The sequence below is a fragment of the Mustelus asterias genome, chromosome 13 (genome assembly GCF_964213995.1).
Source record: "Mustelus asterias chromosome 13, sMusAst1.hap1.1, whole genome shotgun sequence".
NCBI classification, from domain to species: Eukaryota; Metazoa; Chordata; class Chondrichthyes; order Carcharhiniformes; family Triakidae; genus Mustelus; species Mustelus asterias.
Window position 1 is genome coordinate 53,945,597 of NC_135813.1, and position 18,898 is coordinate 53,964,494.

The 18,898-nt window shown below is 43.5% G+C and overlaps 1 protein-coding gene across 3 annotated transcripts in view; it reads left to right on the forward strand.

The window, feature by feature from the left end:
• The window catches only part of ccdc74 (coiled-coil domain containing 74), a 72,234-nt gene that overhangs the window by 32,863 nt on the left and 20,473 nt on the right, over positions 1-18,898 (forward strand). Inside the window, exons 3-4 of one of the 3 annotated variants that reach the window (XM_078226776.1) lie at positions 6,998-7,036; positions 15,998-16,075. In XM_078226776.1, the coding sequence (XP_078082902.1) occupies positions 6,998-7,036; positions 15,998-16,075 (117 nt within the window). The remainder of the gene's footprint in view (positions 1-6,997; positions 7,037-15,997; positions 16,076-18,898) is intronic. The other 2 variants (XM_078226777.1, XM_078226778.1) reach the window with 2 other exon arrangements.

An 18,898-nucleotide genomic window follows, 5' to 3' on the forward strand; every position in this document is an offset into this window, starting at 1 on the left:
GCCGCTGCCCTCGCCTCGACATGTATGCCCAAGCCGTCAGGAGGTGCGTCAATGCCAGATTCATCAGCCGCACTTACAGGGCAGCCTCGAACATCACCCAAGCACAACGCAATGCCATCCGCGTTCAGTTCCGATGCGCCACAGCGAAAAACCGCACCGACCCGAATGAGTTAAACCCTTCCACAAAGGCAAAGCCTAGGTGTCAATTAACACTATATTATGATAAACAATCTTGAAGCTGCTAGACTTGTTTATTATCAATAATTCACAATCCACCTATTTAAAACAAAACACAAAAAATACATTTGGCTTGGGGCCAAGTAAGTTAATTTGGTCTATAAATCTCTTATCAAATTAAAAAATAAAATTCATAATCTCCAGTGTGTACTAATTCTCAATTGCCAGATTAGATAAATAACGAATCAAACAGAAAATGGTGAAACCTCCACCAGTTAAAACACGAGAGGTGAAACACATTCCAATCTAATGGCATCACCACCCCTTCAAACTAGACAAAGGGAAGTGAGCACATGATTTCCTGCCAAATTTTTCTTTCACAATTTGAATTTATTCAAAATTCAAATTGGTTATTTCAAATCCCAATTTATGTACTTTGATTTTAAAATTTCAATTTACTTTCCAAAATTGTGTTCAAAGTAACTTCCCATCAATGTATATTCTATATCTCTTGGGAACAACTGGGGCCATTGATTATACTATCAGTAAAATGAAGGAGCTAGTCATCGACTTTCGGAAGCATAGTGGAGGACATGCCCCTGTCTACATCAACAGAGATGAAGTGGAAATGGTTGAGAGCTTCAAGTTTCTAGGTGTCCGGATCACCAACAACCTGTCCTGGTCCCCCGATGCCGACACTATAGTTAAGAAAGCCCATCAACACTTCTACTTTTTCAGGAGGCTAAGGAAATTTGGCATGTCCGCTATGATTCTCATCAACCTTTACAGATGCACCAACTTTCTGATTGTATCACAGCTTGATATGGCTCCTGCTCTGTCCAACACTGCAAGAATCTACAAAGGGTTGTGAACGAAGTCCAGTCAATCACACAAACCAGCCTCCCATCCATTGACTCTGTCTATACTTCCCGCTGCCTCGGAAAAGCAGCCAGCATAATCAAGGACCCCACGCATCCTCAATATACTCTCTTCCACCTTCTTCCGTCAGGAGAAAGATACAAAAGTCTGAGATCACATACCAACCAACTCGAGACCAGCTTCTTCCCTGCTGCCATCAGACTTTTGAATGGACCTACCTCACATTAAGTTGATCTTTCTCTTCACCCTAGCTATGACTGTAACACTAAATTCTGAACTCTCTCATTTACTCTCTATGAACAGTATGCTTTCTCTGTATAGCACACAAGAAACAATACTTTTTACTGTAAATTAGTATATGTGACAATAATAAATCAAATCAAAAATACTCATTAAAGGATTTCAAAAATTTGTCTTGTTTCAGTTTACACTTTTAATCCAACTCATAACTCCCATCTGATTTTAAACTCTGTATCAAACCAATATTGTCCAGTCACAATTTGTGGAAAACATTAAAACAAGCAACATAACAAAGAACATCCACACAAATTTTATTAAACACGCTTTCAGTCATGGAAGCTTCCAAGCAATCAACTCCACAGCATTTTGCTTTCATTCAGTCTTAATGTTTTAAGCTGGAATGAAAATAAAACATTCAAAGAAAATTATAAAAAATAGATTAAGACAGTAGTCTTCATTCTTCTTTCTTCAAAACTGTAATCAAACTCAAAGAAAAGATAAATTCTCAAGAAATTTTAAACTTAAGTTTAACACTCTCTCAGCCCCTTTACACTTTAATTTCAAAGCATTGTATTTATTACCCACAATCACTACTCTCACCAGAGCAAAGCAATGGCTTTAACAACCCCTTTTCTCAATCTAGTTCAGCAACCACATACATTTAACAAGCAACCAGACCACACAAACACACTATAACACAAAAACAACTCAAATTATCAGCTCAACTTCAGCTTTCCTCAAATCAGCCTTGTGTTTTAAATGTGCTCTCAGAATGAAACGATTCAAAAATCTTCCCTAGGCTGTTAATTAGCTTTTTCCAAACATGTGTTTTCTGATTTGTAATTGAGCTGGATTTCCCACCATGCTTACTGCACAGGGGTGAATCTGTAGGAAGGTTTTGTATCTTGTCAATTAATTTACAAATTTTCCCTGGTAAGGTGATAGGTTTGAGTTTCTGCTCCTTGCCCCATATGGTCTGTTTCAATGGGGTTAATGGGCATAACATTTTCTAATAATGCAAGACTATCTGTCAGTGGGGAGGTTAAGTCTGCATTTGGGACTACATACAGAGTTGGGGTCCTTTAAGGCATTCATTCCTTCCCAACCAACAGTATCTCCTGGTAAATCTGTGCTTTCCTTGCGACTAACAGGATTCATCAGAACAGGAGCAAGTTCTAAGGGTGCTAAGGGACTAGGGAGGTGGGGTTCCCCATTAACGCCATGTGTGTAACAGCGCCAGGCATTCTCTTCTAGATATAACCCACAAACCACTCCAAAACTACCGTGAGCGGCACAGTAGCACAGTGGTTAGCATTGCTGCTTCACAGCTCAAGGGACCTGGGTTCAATTCCCGGCTTGGGCCACTGTCTGTGTGGAGTTTGCACATTCTCCTCGTGTCTGTGTGGGTTTCCTCCGGGTGTTCCGGTTTCCTCCCACAGTCCAAAGATGTGCGGGTTAGGTTGATTGGCCAAGTTAAAAAAAAATTGCCCCTTAGAGTCCTGAGATGCGTAGGTTAGAGGAATTAGTGGGTAAATATGTGGGGGTAGGGCCTGGGTGGGATTGTGGTCGGTGCAGACTCGATGGGCCGAATAGCCTCCTTCTGCACTGTAGGATTTCTATGATTTCCATGAAAATCATCATCTCCCTCAGATTCATCTGTCCCAAATACAGACCTCAGCATTGACAGCTGAGATTTTAATTTATCGCTTGGAGTGATCAGAGCTTCGCTTCTCTTCACTAACTTGATATGCTTTCTCATGTTGAATTTTAAACTGACCCATATATAATATATTTATCAGATTCCTTTGCTTCTGCTCTATCACTTTTCCATGTAACTGTTCATTTTCTTATCTTAACTTCTCAACTACTCTCCTGTTTTTAATTCATCTTTTAACTTCATTTTCTCTGATTTCTCACTCTGCAACTCTTCTAACAAACCACCAGTCACAATAGCTTTACTCAATTTCAAAACACGTTTTCCTTGATCTCTGTTTCTCTCATTACAACATCTCTGACCTGTGGATTCCAGACCCAGTAACAACTCACTGCAGTGTGCTGCCCACTTGGGCCATTTCTTATTCAGATACTTTCTTAGTATCTGTTCCCAATCTTGGGGTTCTCCCATTTCTCTAGGCTTAGTCCCAGAAGCACAAGAAATGACTGAAGGGGTACAGCTACTGCTAATTTCCCAGTCAGTCTCTCTGATTGTATCGGGAGCTACTCCAAGAGTTGGGTCTTAGACCTGTGTCATGGTTGACAATAGAGTTCACCCTTCTCCCTGACTAAATCTGCAGTTGTTTCGTCACACTAAATTAAATGCCTGGATTACTTTTAATCACCTGGTAAATAAAAAGTCTGATTTCAGAGTAGCAACAGCTCCTTATCGAAAGTCTACTCGGACACCAATATTATTCAGTTACTAATTCAAACACCCTCCAAGCGTTCCAGTTTAATGTGACAAATGAAAATAGGAGTCAACTCAAATTCTCTTAACAATCTTCCTTTATTTAACACTTTATGTACCAACTCAAACTTTCAACAGTTGCAACACTTTAACTCGTTAACTGCACTTTAACTGAACTTTAACTCTTAACTGAGCATTAGCTCTTTAACTGAAAACAAACACTACCCGGTTAGAATGAAGTGGTCAAGTCTGTTCCCGATGTAGAATCTGTCTCCATGGTCTCTCTGAAGCAGGGCACAATTCTTGCGATGGTTAGTCTTTAGAGTTCTCGCTAGAGACATCTATGTGTCTTTTATCCTCAAAAATGGTTCACACGCTTCCAGAAGATTCTCTGGCGTCTAGCCAATGGTATAACTGGAAACCGATACTTGACCCGATGAAATTACTTGTAAATGATGCCATTATGCTTGGTTCAGATAGCCCCTAAAATCCACAAACTTTGGTGCCATCAGGTCTAATCAAAGTAAACAATTTCCCATATTTGGTCAACACGAATCTTCAAGTCACAATTCGCAGACCAGGCCATGGCTCACAGCAACTTTACAACCTGTATCTGGTTTTAATTACAAGGTGACCAAAAATTCCAGCATGCTTAACTCTCAGCCAGAATAGACATTTTAAAGCCATTACTGACATTATTGTTGTTAAATCATTGTTGTAGTCGTTCTTTCTCCATCTATAGAATCCTGGCAGTTGCACTTGATAATGTTGTTCTCCCAGATACTTCTTCAGTTTTGCATTATAGAGATGTGAGCTACGTGCTTATCTACCTTCCCTTTGTGTGCTGTTCCAATAACCAGTGAACAAACATTTTCTTAATACAGAAAACAAAATACTCAAAGCCTGTAAGAAAAGCAGAAAGTGCTGGAAATACTCAGCATGCCAGGCAACATCTGTGGAGAGAGACAGAGTTAATAGCTAGAATTCTACTGCCCCAACCGCCATGGGAATTGGTGCGGGTGAGGGGCGGACCACAGAAAGGTCCATTGACCTCGAGTGGGATTTTACGATTTCAGGACGTGTGAGGCCTTAAACTCCCACCCAATATTTCAGTTTGGTGATTTACTCGAGCATAGATCAGGTGTCTCAGTCTTGCAATATTTCCTTAAGTTTGGTAAGATATGATTACAATTATACCATTGTCACGAGAGTAATTTATCTTATTGGTGCCAATGTGCCATCATACTTAGTCTTACTCTGTTGTGTGGTATGATTCAATGATCTTAATCATTCCCATAAACTATTCCCACATCCAGCAACACCCCTGTAACTATCAGTGCTTTGTCCTAGTCTTATACAGCTCAACATCACTCTTCAAAATCCTGACTTGGGTCAGACAGGGCTGTTTGCTAGGCCCCATACTACTTACAATCTATCTGACAGTGCTATTCACCTCTGATGTTAGTATTCATTATTGTCCAGGTGGAAAACTCTTCAGTCGCCTCCAAAACTAAACTGACCACCATGAACATACATGATCTACAGTTTGCACATGATCTACAAGCCACACTTGGTTTCTTCAATCCTGCATGCAAAAACTTGGCCTATTTTTGAATGTTTCCAAAGCAAAACTCACCAACTCAGACCCGTCAGCCAAATATTCCACCTCTCATATATATTGAAGGAGAGAGATTTCCTGTATCCTGGCAGCCACCCTTTTCTGAAAGGCCACCACTGACTAGGAGATCCTGCACCAGCTCAGTCTTCTACAAACTACAGCAGTGAGTGTCTGATAACAAAAACCTTTGCAATTAACAAAGATGTTGTTGCCACACTCCTTTACTGCAGTCAGATCTGGACTGTGGATCAACAACAAACAAGAGTGGTAGAGAAATTCCATCAGTAATGCCTTCACCACATCCTCCGGATTTAATGGGAGTGCCAAACAGATGGTAGGTAGTGTCCTTTTTGAAGCCAACTCCATAAACATTCAGGCAAAACGCCTGCGATGTCAACTTTGATGGGCTGGACACTGGGTCTAGATTGCCGAAAAGCGTCTCCTCTACCTGCCAGGTCTTGTTTTCCCAACTCCCAAATGGCCAATGTTCCAGGGGAGGACAACGAAAACACTTCAAAGACACTCTGTAGCTCTTGAAGTGCAGCAGCATTAACGTTAGTGACTGGAAGGAGCTTGCTGCCAATCATTCAAAATGGCAACAACTTGTCCATCGAGCTGTACCACGCTTTGAGTCACAACATCTTAGCAATGAGACAGAGAGAAAGAAAGAAAAAGGCAAATCCTGCTCTCTGGAGCCCAATTTCTTGGGATATCCTGCTCCACCTGTCCAAAGATCTGTGGGTTGAGAATTACCTGTTCAGTCACATGAAGACCCAGGGCAGAAACATGTGACCCAGGGTAGATGTCATCTGTGATGATGGTGCAGCTCAAGGCCATCTTTCCAGGTGCAACCCAAATTCAGAAAGGTGGGTTATCGAATTGAACCTTTGAGGGATTCTCAAATGAAGTGTATGCAACATGGAAATTTCACACACACTTGTAATTTACTTGGCTCAATTTGTAGCTTTCTCCCCTTCAAGTAATAAGACTGTGGGTGGGATTCTCTGGCCTCCCCTTGTGGCATATTTCTTGGTGGGAGGTGATCCACCATTGACCAGCGGCGGGACCTTCTGATCCTGCTGCTGTCAATGGGATTTCTCATTGAATCCACCCCGTGCCGCTGGGAAACCTGCAGCGAAAGTGCGCTGTTGGCAGGACCGGCTGATCCCGCCAGCAGGAAGGGCGGGATTTGGGTTCATGCCAGAAATTTGAGAATGGAACCTAGGCAAAAACTGTCTCGGTGAGATGCTCTGTTTTGGAACAACCTCAAGATTGGCACTATTTTAAGGAAGGGAGTTTTTCTGGTGTCTTGGCCAATATTTATCCCTCAATCACTTGAGAAAAGACTATTTGATCATTTATTATTTGCTGTTTTTGGGATCTTGCTCTGTGAAAATTGACTGCTGTTTTCCTGCATGATAACATTGACTTCTAATCAAAAGTACTTGATTTGCTGTGAAGCATTTTTGGACATCCTGGTACTGTGAAAAATGCTATTTCAATGCAAGATCTTTACTGAAATCCGAGTGACATTGCTGTAACCGGGATTCGGGTGTATTGTAGAATGCTCAGTGACTTTCTAGAAAGGCTTCACCCTCTGGTAATGAACTGAGTGCTGTGTTCCTCTTCTCAAATAGTTTATTTCTCCATCTAACAAGTTGGTTTTTATTTTGCAACAGATCTCCACTTTAAGATGATAATGAATCAGATCCCTCAAGGTAAAGTGGTTCATCGATTTTTTTATTTCTTGTTTAGTTAATTGTGTCTTTTCCAGGACTTTTAACAGACTAATAGTTTACATACCTAACACATACAGCAACAAACAGCAAAGCAAATAGGGTGTTGAACCACATGGCTAAACTAGTAGTTTCAAAAGTAGAGGAAGTCATAATTTAACTCTATGGGCTCCAGTCAGGCCTCATCTAGAAAAGTGTATCCAGTTCAGGTTATTGAGACCTGAGGGAGATATTTCAGCGCTGACGGGAATGAAGAGAAGAACCATGGAGCTGATCAACAGCATTGGGATTTACAAGAAAGGACTGGAGAAATTTGGCCTTTTCAGCTTAGGGGAAAAAAACTCAGTGGTGGACTCCTGAAGAGAGTAAGAGAGGGTAGGACCACTCTGGGATAACAGAGAAAGTGTAATTGTAGAAACTGAAGGTGTTGGGAATATTTAATAACTATTTTACATTCTTGTTTTGAAATGATTGGTGAAGAGAGAGCATTAATTGTACAGCAAGCAATGGGTGTGGATGTAAGAGTAGATCATGAGATCTTAAGAAATAGGAGCAGACATAGGCCATTCAGTCCCTCAAGCCTACTGCACTAGTCAATAAGAGTGCTATGATTGTGGCTGTAACTCCACTTTCCTTCCTGTCTGCCATAACTCTTGACTCCCTTATCGAGCAAAAATCTGTGTAAATCGACCTTGAATATATTCAATGATCCAGCATTGATTACTCTCTGTGGAAGAGAATTTCAAAGATTGATGATCTTCAGAGAAGAAATTCCTGCTCATCTCGTTTTTTAATGGAAGGTCCCTTATTTTCATAGAATCCCCACAGTGTAGAAGGAGGCCAGGTCACATTACACTTCCCCTTTTCCTGAACTACTACCATTCTGATAATAATCTTCCTTCCTGTTTTTGCCACCAAAGTGGATAATCTCACATTTACCCACATTATATTGCATTTGCCGTGTATTTGCCCACTCAACCAGCCTACCCAAGTCACCCTGCAGTCTCTTAGCATCCTCCTCACAACATACACTGCCACCCAGCTTGGTGTCATCTGCAAATTTGGAAATATTGCATTCTATTCCTTTGTCCAAATAATTAATGTATATTGTGAATAGCTGGGGTCCCAGCACTGAACCCTGCGGTACCCCACACGTCACTCCCTGCCACTCTGAAAAGGACACCTCTCTGCTTCCTGTCTGCCAACCAGTTCTCTATCCACATCAATACGTTACACCCAATACCATGAGCTTTAATTTTGCTCACTAATCTCTCGTGTGGGATCTTGTCAAGAGCCTTTTGAAAGTCCAGATGCACAACATCCACTGGTTCACCCGTGCCCACTCTACTGGTCACATCCTCAAAAAATTGCAGAAGATTTGCCAAGCACGATTGCCCTTTAGTGAATCCATGCTGACTTGGACCAATCCTGGTTTTCTGTTATCTGTTAGCTAACCAAGGCTTCTATCCATGTTGATGTATCACCCTTTAACACCATAAGCTCTTGTTCAGTAACTGCTTTTGTGGCATATTATTACATGCAAATTCAAATACACTGTACCTACTGGTTCCCCTTTATCTACTCTGCTTGTTATATCCACAAAGAATTCCACCAAATTTGTGACACACAATTTTCCTTTCACTAAACCATGTTGACTCTGCCTGATTTTATTATGATTTTCTAAATGTTCTATTACTGCCCTCTGTAGTGGATTCTAGTATTTTCCCAATGACAGATGTCAGATTAATTGGCCTATAGTTTCCTGCTTTCTGTTGTCTTTCTTTCTTGAAATGAGGTATTGCATTTGCAGTTTTCCAGTCCACTGGGACCTGTCCAGAATCTAGGGAATTTTGGAACATTACAGCCAATGCATCCACTATCTTTGGTACCAGCCATTGGGTCTGGGGACTTGTCAGCCTTTAGTCTCATTAGCTTTCCTGTTGCATTTTCTTCAGTGATAGTGATTGTTTTGAGTTCCTCACAACCTTTTTTCTTCTTGATTTTCTAATATGCTTGAGATGCTTTTTTTTCCTATTGCTTTGAAGACAGTTACAAAACACTTGTTCAAAGTCTCCGCCATTTCCTTGTTTCCCATTATTAGTTCCCGAGTCTCACCCAGCATGGGAACATTGCTTACTTTAGCTACTCTCTTTTTTGTATACTTGTACAAACTTTTACTGTCTGTTTTTCTATTTTTTTTGCTAGTTTTCTCTCATATTCTGATTTTTCCCTACTTTGATTTTAGTCAGCCTTTGCTGGTTTCCAAATTTTCCCAATCCTTTGGGTTACCACTAATATTTGCAGCATTGTACAACTTTTCTTTCAATTTAGTGCCATCCTTAACTTAGTTAGTCAGGGGCAGTTCATCCTTCTTATGAAGTGTTTCTTTCCTGATACAGCGTACCATTTTCAGTGTTATGAAATATCTGCTTCAATGTTTGCCATTGCTTCTCTTACAGTCTTGCTTTTTAACTCATTTTCCCATTCCTCTTTAGCCAACTCAGTCATCATTAAAAAAAAGGAAATAGACAAAAGGCGGGTAACTACAGGCTGGTTAGCTTAACGTCTGTAGTTGGGAAAATGCTGGAATCCATCATTAAAGAAGAAATAGCAGGCCATCTGGATAAGAATGGTTTGATTAAGCAGACGCAGCATGGATTCATGAGGGGAAAGTCGTGCTTGACGAACTTGTTGGATTTTTATGAAGATTTGACTAGTGCGGTTGACGGACGGGAACCGTTGGATGCGAAGTTTTTGGATTTCCAAAAGGCGTTTGATAAGGTGCCTCACAAAAGATTGCTGAAGAAGATTGGGTCACACGGAGTTGGGGGTAGGGTGTTAGTGTGGATTGGGGATTGGCTATCCGACAGGAAGCAGAGAGTCGGAATAAATGGGTGCTTTTCTGGTTGGCAGATGGTAACTAGTGGCGTGCCGCAGGGATCGGTACTGGGGCTTCAACTATTTACCATTTATATAGACGATCTGGAGGAGGGGACTGAGTGTAGGGTAACAAAGTTTGCAGACGACACAAAGATAAGTGGAAAAGTGAATCGTGTGGAGGGCGTAGAAGGTCTGTAGAGAGATTTGGACAGGCTGAGTGAGTGGGCGAGGATCTGGCAGATGGAGTATAACGTTGACAAATGCGAGGTTATTCACTTTGGAAGAAATAATAGCAAATTGGATTATTATCTAAATGGAAAGAAATTACAACATGCTGCTGTGCAGAGGGACCTGGGGGTCCTTGTGCATGAGACGCAAAAACCCAGTCTGCAGGTGCAACTGGTGATCAAGAAGGCAAATGGGATGTTGGCCTATATCGCAAGGGGGATAGAATATAAAAGCAGAGATGTCTTGCTGCATCTGTACAGGGCATTGGTGAGGCCGCAGCTGGAATACTGTGTGCAGTATTGGTCCCCTTATTTGTGGAAGGATATATTGGCCTTGGAGGGAGTGCAGAGAAGGTTCACCAGAGATGAGGGGTGTTGATTATGAGGAGAGACTGAGCAGAATGGGTTTGTATTCGTTGGAATTTAGAAGGCTGAGGGGGGATCTTATAGAGACCTATAAGATAATGAAGGGGCTGGATAGGGTAGAGGTGGAGAGATTCTTTCCACTTAGAAAGGAAACTAGAACTAGAGGGCACAGCCTCAAAATAAAGGGGGGTCGGTTTAGGACAGAGTTGAGGAGGAACTTCTTCTCTCAGAGGGTGGTGAATCTCTGGAATTCTCTGCCCACTGAAGTGGTGGAGGCTACCTCGTTGAATGTGTTTAAATCACGGATAGATGGATTCCTGATCGGTAAGGGAATTAGGGGTTATAGGGATCAGGCGGGTAAGTGGAACTGATCCACTTCAGATCAGCCATGATCTTATTGAATGGCGGGGCAGGCTCGAGGGACTAGATGGCCTACTCCTGCTCCTATTTCTTATGTTCTTATGTACCCTTGTAAATGCCTTTATTTATGTTTACGACACTATCAGACCCAAATTCCTTATCCTCAAACTGAATGTGAAATTGTATCATGCTATGATCACTATTACCTAGAGAAAGCTTTACTATTTGATTATAAATTAATCCTGTCTCATTCCACATCATCAGGTATAAATTAGCCTGTTTTCTGCTTGGTTTCAGAATGTATGGTTTTAAGAAACTTTCTTGAATACACTCAATGAACTCATCCACAGGACTTCTTTTCCCAATTTGATTTGTCCACTCTAAGTGAAGATTAAAATCTCTCCCACAATTAGTGTTGTACTTTTCTTACAAAGCTTCATTATTTCTTGATTTATACTCTGTGATAGAGTAAATGATAAAGAAATTGATTCTGAAATGATTAGCAGAGTTCAATGTAAGTAAGACATTGACCCTGATAGTTGCACTCTAGGCTGGTGAAATGTGTCAGAGACTACACCTAAATGTATTCAATGCTGTGGCATGGGACAGTAAACCCAATGTAACACCCAGGTTCAAAGAGTGAGGGGGATAAACAAGGTAACAGGAGAGCAGACAATCGAACTCCTGTGTCCAAACTAGCAGAGGCCAGAGTGACAAAAATAAATCATGCTGAATTGAAAGATATTTGGACAGGAAGAAGAGGGAGAATGGTTCCTGCTCTGATTAGCGAAGGCTAGGAAATGGTATACCCCAGGGTCGATGTTGGAAATGGTATACCCCAGGGTCGATGTTGGAAATGGAATACCCCAGGGGTCGATGTTGGATGTGGTATACATGAGTGTAGTGGTAATGTCACTGGGTCAGTAATCCAGAGACCCAGGCTAATGCACTAGGAATACAGGTTCAAATCCCACCATGGCAGCTGATGGAATTTTAATTTGACTAAAATCTGCATTGAAAGCTAGTCTCAGTAATGGTGATCATGAAACTGTCATTGATTGTTGCATAAATCCATCTAGTTCACTAATGTCCTTTAGGGAAGGAAATCTGCTGTCCTTACCTGGTCCGGCCTACATGTGGCTGCATGTCCACAGCAATGTGGTTGACTCTTAAATGTCCTCGGAACAGGCCACCTCAGTTCAAGGGCAATTAGGGATGGCCCAGCCAGCAACATCCACAGGATATCATATCCAGCACCTACCCCCTGGGGAATCTCATATCCAGCACCTACCCCCTGGGGAATCTCATATCCAGCACCTACCCCCTGGGGAGTATCATATCCAGCACCTACCCCCTGGGGAATCTCATATCCAGCACCTACCCCCTGGGGAATCTCATATCCAGCACCTACCCCCTGGGAAATCTCATATCCAGCACCTACCCCCTGGGGAATCTCATATCCAGCACCTACCCCCTGGGGAGTATCATATCCAGCACCTACCCCCTGGGGAATCTCATATCCAGCACCTACCCCCTGGGGAATCTCATATCCCGCACCTACCCCCTGGGGAATCTCATATCCAGCACCTACCCCCTGGGGAATCTCATATCCAGCACCTACCCCCTGGGAAATCTCATATCCAGCACCTACCCCCTGGGGAATCTCATATCCAGCACCTACCCCCTGGGGAGTATCATATCCAGCACCTACCCCCTGGGGAATCTCATATCCAGCACCTACCCCCTGGGGAATCTCATATCCCGCACCTACCCCCTGGGGAATCTCATATCCAGCACCTACCCCCTGGGGAATCTCATATCCAGCACCTACCCTCTCGGGTATTTCACTTTTTTCTTTAATGTATTTTTTCACTTAGGGATGTATTTTAATGTATTTTTCAATTAGGGATGGCCCAGCCAGCAACGTCCACAGGATGTGGATATTCCCCAGGGGGTAGGTGCTGGATATGATATTCCCCAGGGGGTAGGTGCTGGATATGATATTCCCCAGGGGGTAGGTGCTGGATATGATATTCCCCAGGGGGTAGGTGCTGGATATGATATTCCCCACGGGGTAGGTGCTGGATATGATATTCCCCAGAGGGTATGTGCTGGATATGATATTTCACAGGGAGTAGGTGCTGGATATGCTATTCCCCAGGGATTCGGTGCTGGATATGATACAGCCCAGGGGATAGGTGCCGGATATGATACACTCCAGGGAGTATATGCTGGATATGATATTCTCCAGGGGGTAGGTGCTGGATATGATACAGCCCAGGGGATAGGTGCTGGATATGATACACTCCAGGGAGTATATGCTGGATATGATACACCCCAGGGAGTAGATGCTGGATATGATATTCCCCAGGGAGAAGGTGCTGGATATGATATTCCCCTGGGGAATATCATATCCAGCACCGACCCCCTGAGAAATATCTTATCCAGCATCTACCCCCTGAGGAATATCATATCTCGCACCTATTCCCTGGGGAAAATCATATCCAGCATCTACCCCCTGGGGAATATCATCCAGCATCTACCCCCTGGGGAATATCATATCCAGCAGCTACCCCCTGGGAAATATCACATCCAGCACCTACCCCCTGGGGTGTATAATATCCAGCACCTACCCCCTGGGAAATGTCACATCCAGCACCTACCCCCTGGTGAATATCATATCCAGCACCGATATGATATTCCCCAGGGGGTAGGTGCTGTATATGATATAGCCCAGCGGGTAGGGACTGGATACGATATTCCCCAGCGGATAGGTGCTGGTTGTGATACGCGCCGGGGCTAGGTGCTGGATAGTATTCACCCCAGGGGGTAGATGCTGGATATGATATTCCCCAGGGGGTAGATGCTGGATATGATACGCACCGGGGCTAGATGCTGGACATCATACAGCCCACAGGGTAGATGCTGGATATGATATTCCCCAGGGGGTAGATGCTGGATATGATACGCACCGGGGCTAGATGCTGGACATCATACAGCCCACAGGGTAGATGCTGGATATGATATTCCCCAGGGAGTAGGTGCTGGATATGATGTTTCCCAGGGAGTAGGTGCTGGATGTGATATTTTCCAGGGAGTAGGTGCTGGATATGATATTCCCCAGGGAGTAGGTGCTGGATATGATGTTTCCCAGGGAGTAGGTGCTGGATGTGATATTTTCCAGGGGATAAGTGCTGGATATGATATTCCCCAGGGGGTAGGTGCTGGATATGATATTCCCCAGGGGGTAGGTGCTGGATATGATATTCCCCAGGGGGTAGGTGATGGATATGTTACGTACCAGGGGGTAGATGCTGGATATGATATTCCCCAGGGGGTAGGTGGTGGATATGATATTCCCCAGGGAGTAGATCCTGGATATGATATTCCCCAGGGGGTAGGTGCTGGATATGATATTCCCCAGGGGGTAGGTGCTGGATATGATATTCCCCAGGGGGTAGGTGATGGATATGTTACGTACCAGGGGGTAGATGCTGGATATGATATTCCCCAGGGGGTAGGTGGTGGATATGATATTCCCCAGGGGGTAGGTGCTGGATATGATATTCCCCAGGGGGTAGGTGATGGATATGTTACGTACCAGGGGGTAGATGCTGGATATGATATTCCCCAGGGGGTAGGTGGTGGATATGATATTCCCCAGGGAGTAGATCCTGGATATGATATTCCCCAGGGGGTAGGTGCTGGATATGATATTCCCCAGGGGGTAGGTGCTGGATATGATATTCCCCAGGGGGTAGGTGATGGATATGTTACGTACCAGGGGGTAGATGCTGGATATGATATTCCCCAGGGAGTAGATCCTGGATATGGTATTCCCCAGGGAGTAGATGCTGGATATGAGATTCCCCAGGGGGTAGGTGCTGGATATGATATTCCCCAGGGGGTAGGTGCTAGATACGATATTGCCCAGGGGGTAGGTGCTGGATATAATATTCCCCATGGGGTAGGTGATGGATATGTTACGTACCAGGGGGTAGATGCTGGATATGATATTCCCCAGGGGGTAGGTGCTGGATATGATATTCCCCAGGGGGTAGGTGCTGGATATTATACACCCCAGGGGGTAGGTGCTGGATGTGATATTCCCCAGGGGTAAGTGCTGGATATGATATTTCCCAGGGGGTAGGTGCTAGATATGATATTCCCAGAGGGTAGGTGCTAGATATGATATTCCCAGGGGGTAGGTGCTGGATATGATATTCCCAGGGGGTAGGTGCTGGATATGATATTCCCAGGGGGTAGGTGCTGGATATGATATTCCCAGGGGGTAGGTGCTAGATATGATATTCCCAGGGGGTAGGTGCTGGATATGATATTCCCAGGGGGTAGGTGCTGGATATGATATTCCCAGGGGGTAGGTGCTAGATATGATATTCCCAGGGGGTAGGTGCTGGATATGATATTCCCAGGGGGTAGGTGCTAGATATGATATTCCCAGGGGGTAGGTGCTAGATATGATATTCCCAGGGGGTAGGTGCTGGATATGATATTCCCAGGGGGTAGGTGCTAGATAGGATATTCCCAGGGGGTAGGTGCTAGATATGATATTCCCAGGGGGTAGGTGCTAGATATGATATTCCCAGGGGGTAGGTGCTAGATATGATATTCCCCAGTGAGTAGGTGCTGGATATGTTATTCCCCAGGGGTTCTGTGCTGGATATGATATTCCCCAGGGGGTCAGTGCTGGGCTCCTTTTTGATTTTACCGGAGAAATGTCTGGATCTTCTTCTCTCAATTGACTGATGACAAAGCCGGAAATTTGTCAAATTGAGGAGGAATTTTTTAAAACTCTGGAGAAATGGACTAACAGAATGGGAAATGTAACGGCAGGTCGTAACGTTTTGGGGAAAAGACAAGAATTGGGCTTATAAAGTAAAGTTTATTTATTAGTCACAAGCAGGCTTACATTCACACTGCAATGAAGTTACTGTGAAAATCATGGAAGGCTCTGATGTAGAACCTATTGCACCTTTTAAAGGAAATGCAGAAACAGCAGAGCAATCGAATTATTCTTGGATTGCTTTAAATAATGATCCATCACAAACCTAACAGACTGGATGAGTTCCCGCTTTGTCTTGTGTTTCAGCAGGGAGTTTATCGTGTGTTAGTCCAACTGGTTCATTCACAGCTACTGCCCAGTTCAGTTGCAGAGATCATTCTACAGGTAAATATGCAGTAAGATTAGCACATTCATCTTGTTTTACAGGTTATTAATTCTCATCCTTTGATCTGTTTGGCCAGTTTCAATGTGTAGTAAAAGCTGCATTTCTGCAGCATATTCCACAGTCAAAGCACAAAGTGGCATTGAAGCCAAAGATCAGCAAAAAATCCTATTAAATGGTGGAGTGGCTCGGCTGGTGGTATGGTCTAGTCCTGCTCCTATCTCTTGTGTGCTGTCTTTTTACTCTGATGTGGTTATGAGGTTGTGGGATCTTTCAGTAACCAATTGTAGCTCTTTAATCTGTCCTGTGTTTCAATGTCATCAATATCTTGAGGGTCCATTACAATTGCCTTAGAGAGCAGAATATTAAGCAGTTAAACAGAAAAGTATAAAAGCAATATATTGTGGATTTTTACACTCTGGTGAAAGGTTCCATTTTCATCCTCGCTTCTTATTTCCTAGTTTCTGTATGTGTGAATTGAATCTTTCACCATAATGTACAATTTCCCTGGATCAGTTCTGATATTGCCCTTCAAAACCAAGTTATAACCATCATCTCACTCCCCAAATTATTGATGGTATTGATCTGGGAAGCCGTGTTATTGAGATGTTCAGCAGAAATTTGATTAGTTGTGAATTAATCAGATGCGATAATTCAAAAATCTGCAATAACATGGTCATTATCTAATTACACTGAAGGAAGCAACGACTGTAGTGAGTACACTTCAATAATACTTCATTGGCTGTATAGTACTTTGGGACATCCTGAGGTCATGAAAGGTGCTATACAAATGCAAGTCTTTAACTGAAAACAGTATAAGGTAGAGTGAATAATAAGGCTACAAACCCATTCAAGGATTGATAGTACCCCTATAATACATTAAAAACTGGCAACTAACTTCAGTGCTGGCTGTTCACACAGTATATTGTTTGGCATTGCTGCATGCCAAAGTATCCGTAATCACAGGAAATCAGAAAGGGTTGTGGAAATACAAAAATCCTTTGTTGAAGTTACCTGAAGCTTCAGATTGTCATTTTTGTTTTGAGCTTTATTAAAACATATTATCTATGAAGTTTTAATTAATTATTTTTTATGGTTCATTGAAGTATGGGCAGCATGGTGGCACTGTGGTTAGCACTGTGCCAGGGATCTGAGTTCAGTTCCTGGCTTGGGTCACTGTCTGTGCATAGTCTGCATGTTCTCCCCGTGTCTATGTGGGTTTCCTCCGGGTGCCCCGGTTTCCTTCCAGAGTCTGAATGATGTGCTGGTTAGGTGAATTGGCCATGCTAAATTCTCCCTCAGTATACCCAAACAGGCGCCAGAGTGTGGTGACTAGGGGATTTTCACTGTAACTTCATTGCAGTGTTAATGTAAGTCTACTTGTGACACTAATAAATAAACTTAAGCTTAAGGTCTTGGCTGTACATTCTACGACTGAAAATGGGTGTTGCAAGTTTCAAACCTAGTTTTAGCCATTCCCTCAGATGGCCTCATAAGCGGTCTGCCTGGAGGTGTGCCGAAACAGTCCAATATCTAACTATATGATTGTGTAACCCAGGGTGTAACAAAAGTACTTCTTGAAGATTTGAATGAAATATTCATGCCTTTCTTGCATCTAGTCGCTCTAGCCTTTTCAAAGATAGAGAAAAAGTGTGGTAAGACTGATCAAATACAAATCATTAAGATGCTTTAGAACATAGAACATAGAAAGCCACAGCACAAACAGGCCCTTCGGCCCACAAGTTGCGCTGCTCATATCCCTACCTCTAGGCCTATCTATAGCCCTCAATCCCATTAAATCCCATGTACTCATCCAGAAGTCTCTTAAAAGACCCCAACGAGTTTGCCTCCACCACCACCGACGTCAGCCGATTCCACTCACCCACCACCCTCTGAGTGAAAAACTTACCCCTGACATCTCCTCTGTACCTACCCCCCAGCACCTTAAACCTGTGTCCTCTCGTAGCAACCATTTCAGCCCTTGGAAATAGCCTCTGAGAGTCTACCCTATCCAGACCTCTCAACATCTTGTAAACCTCTATCAGGTCACCTCTCATCCTTCGTCTCTCCAGGGAGAAGAGACCAAGCTCCCTCAACCTATCCTCATAAGGCATGCCCCCCAATCCAGGCAACATCCTTGTAAATCTCCTCTGCACCCTTTCAATGGCTTCAACATCTTTCCTGTAATGAGGTGACCAGAACTGCGCGCAGTACTCCAAGTGGGGTCTAACCAGGGTCCTATAAAGCTGCAGCATTATCTCCCGACTCCTAAACTCAATCCCTCGATTAATGAAGGCTAGTACGCCGTACGCCTTCTTGACCGCATCCTCCACCTGCGAGGCCGATTTAAGAGTCCTATGGACCCGGACCCCAAGGTCCTTCTGATCCTCTACACTGCTAAGAATGGTACCCTTCATATTATACTGCTGCTTCATCCCATTGGATCTGCCAAAATGGATCACTACACACTTATCCGGGTTGAAGTCCATCTGCCACTTCTCCGCCCAGTCTTGCATTCTATCTATGTCTCGCTGCAACTTCTGACATCCCTCCAAACTATCCACAACACCACCTACCTTGGTGTCGTCAGCAAACTTACCAACCCATCCCTCCACTTCCTCATCCAGGTCATTTATGAAAATGACAAACAGCAAGGGTCCCAGAACAGATCCCTGGGGCATTCCACTGGTCACTGACCTCCATGCAGAGAAAGACCCCTCCACAGCCACTCTCTGCCTTCTGCAGGCAAGCCAGTTCTGGATCCACAAGGCAACAGCCCCTTGGATCCCATGCCCTCTCACTTTCTCAAGAAGTCTTGCATGGGG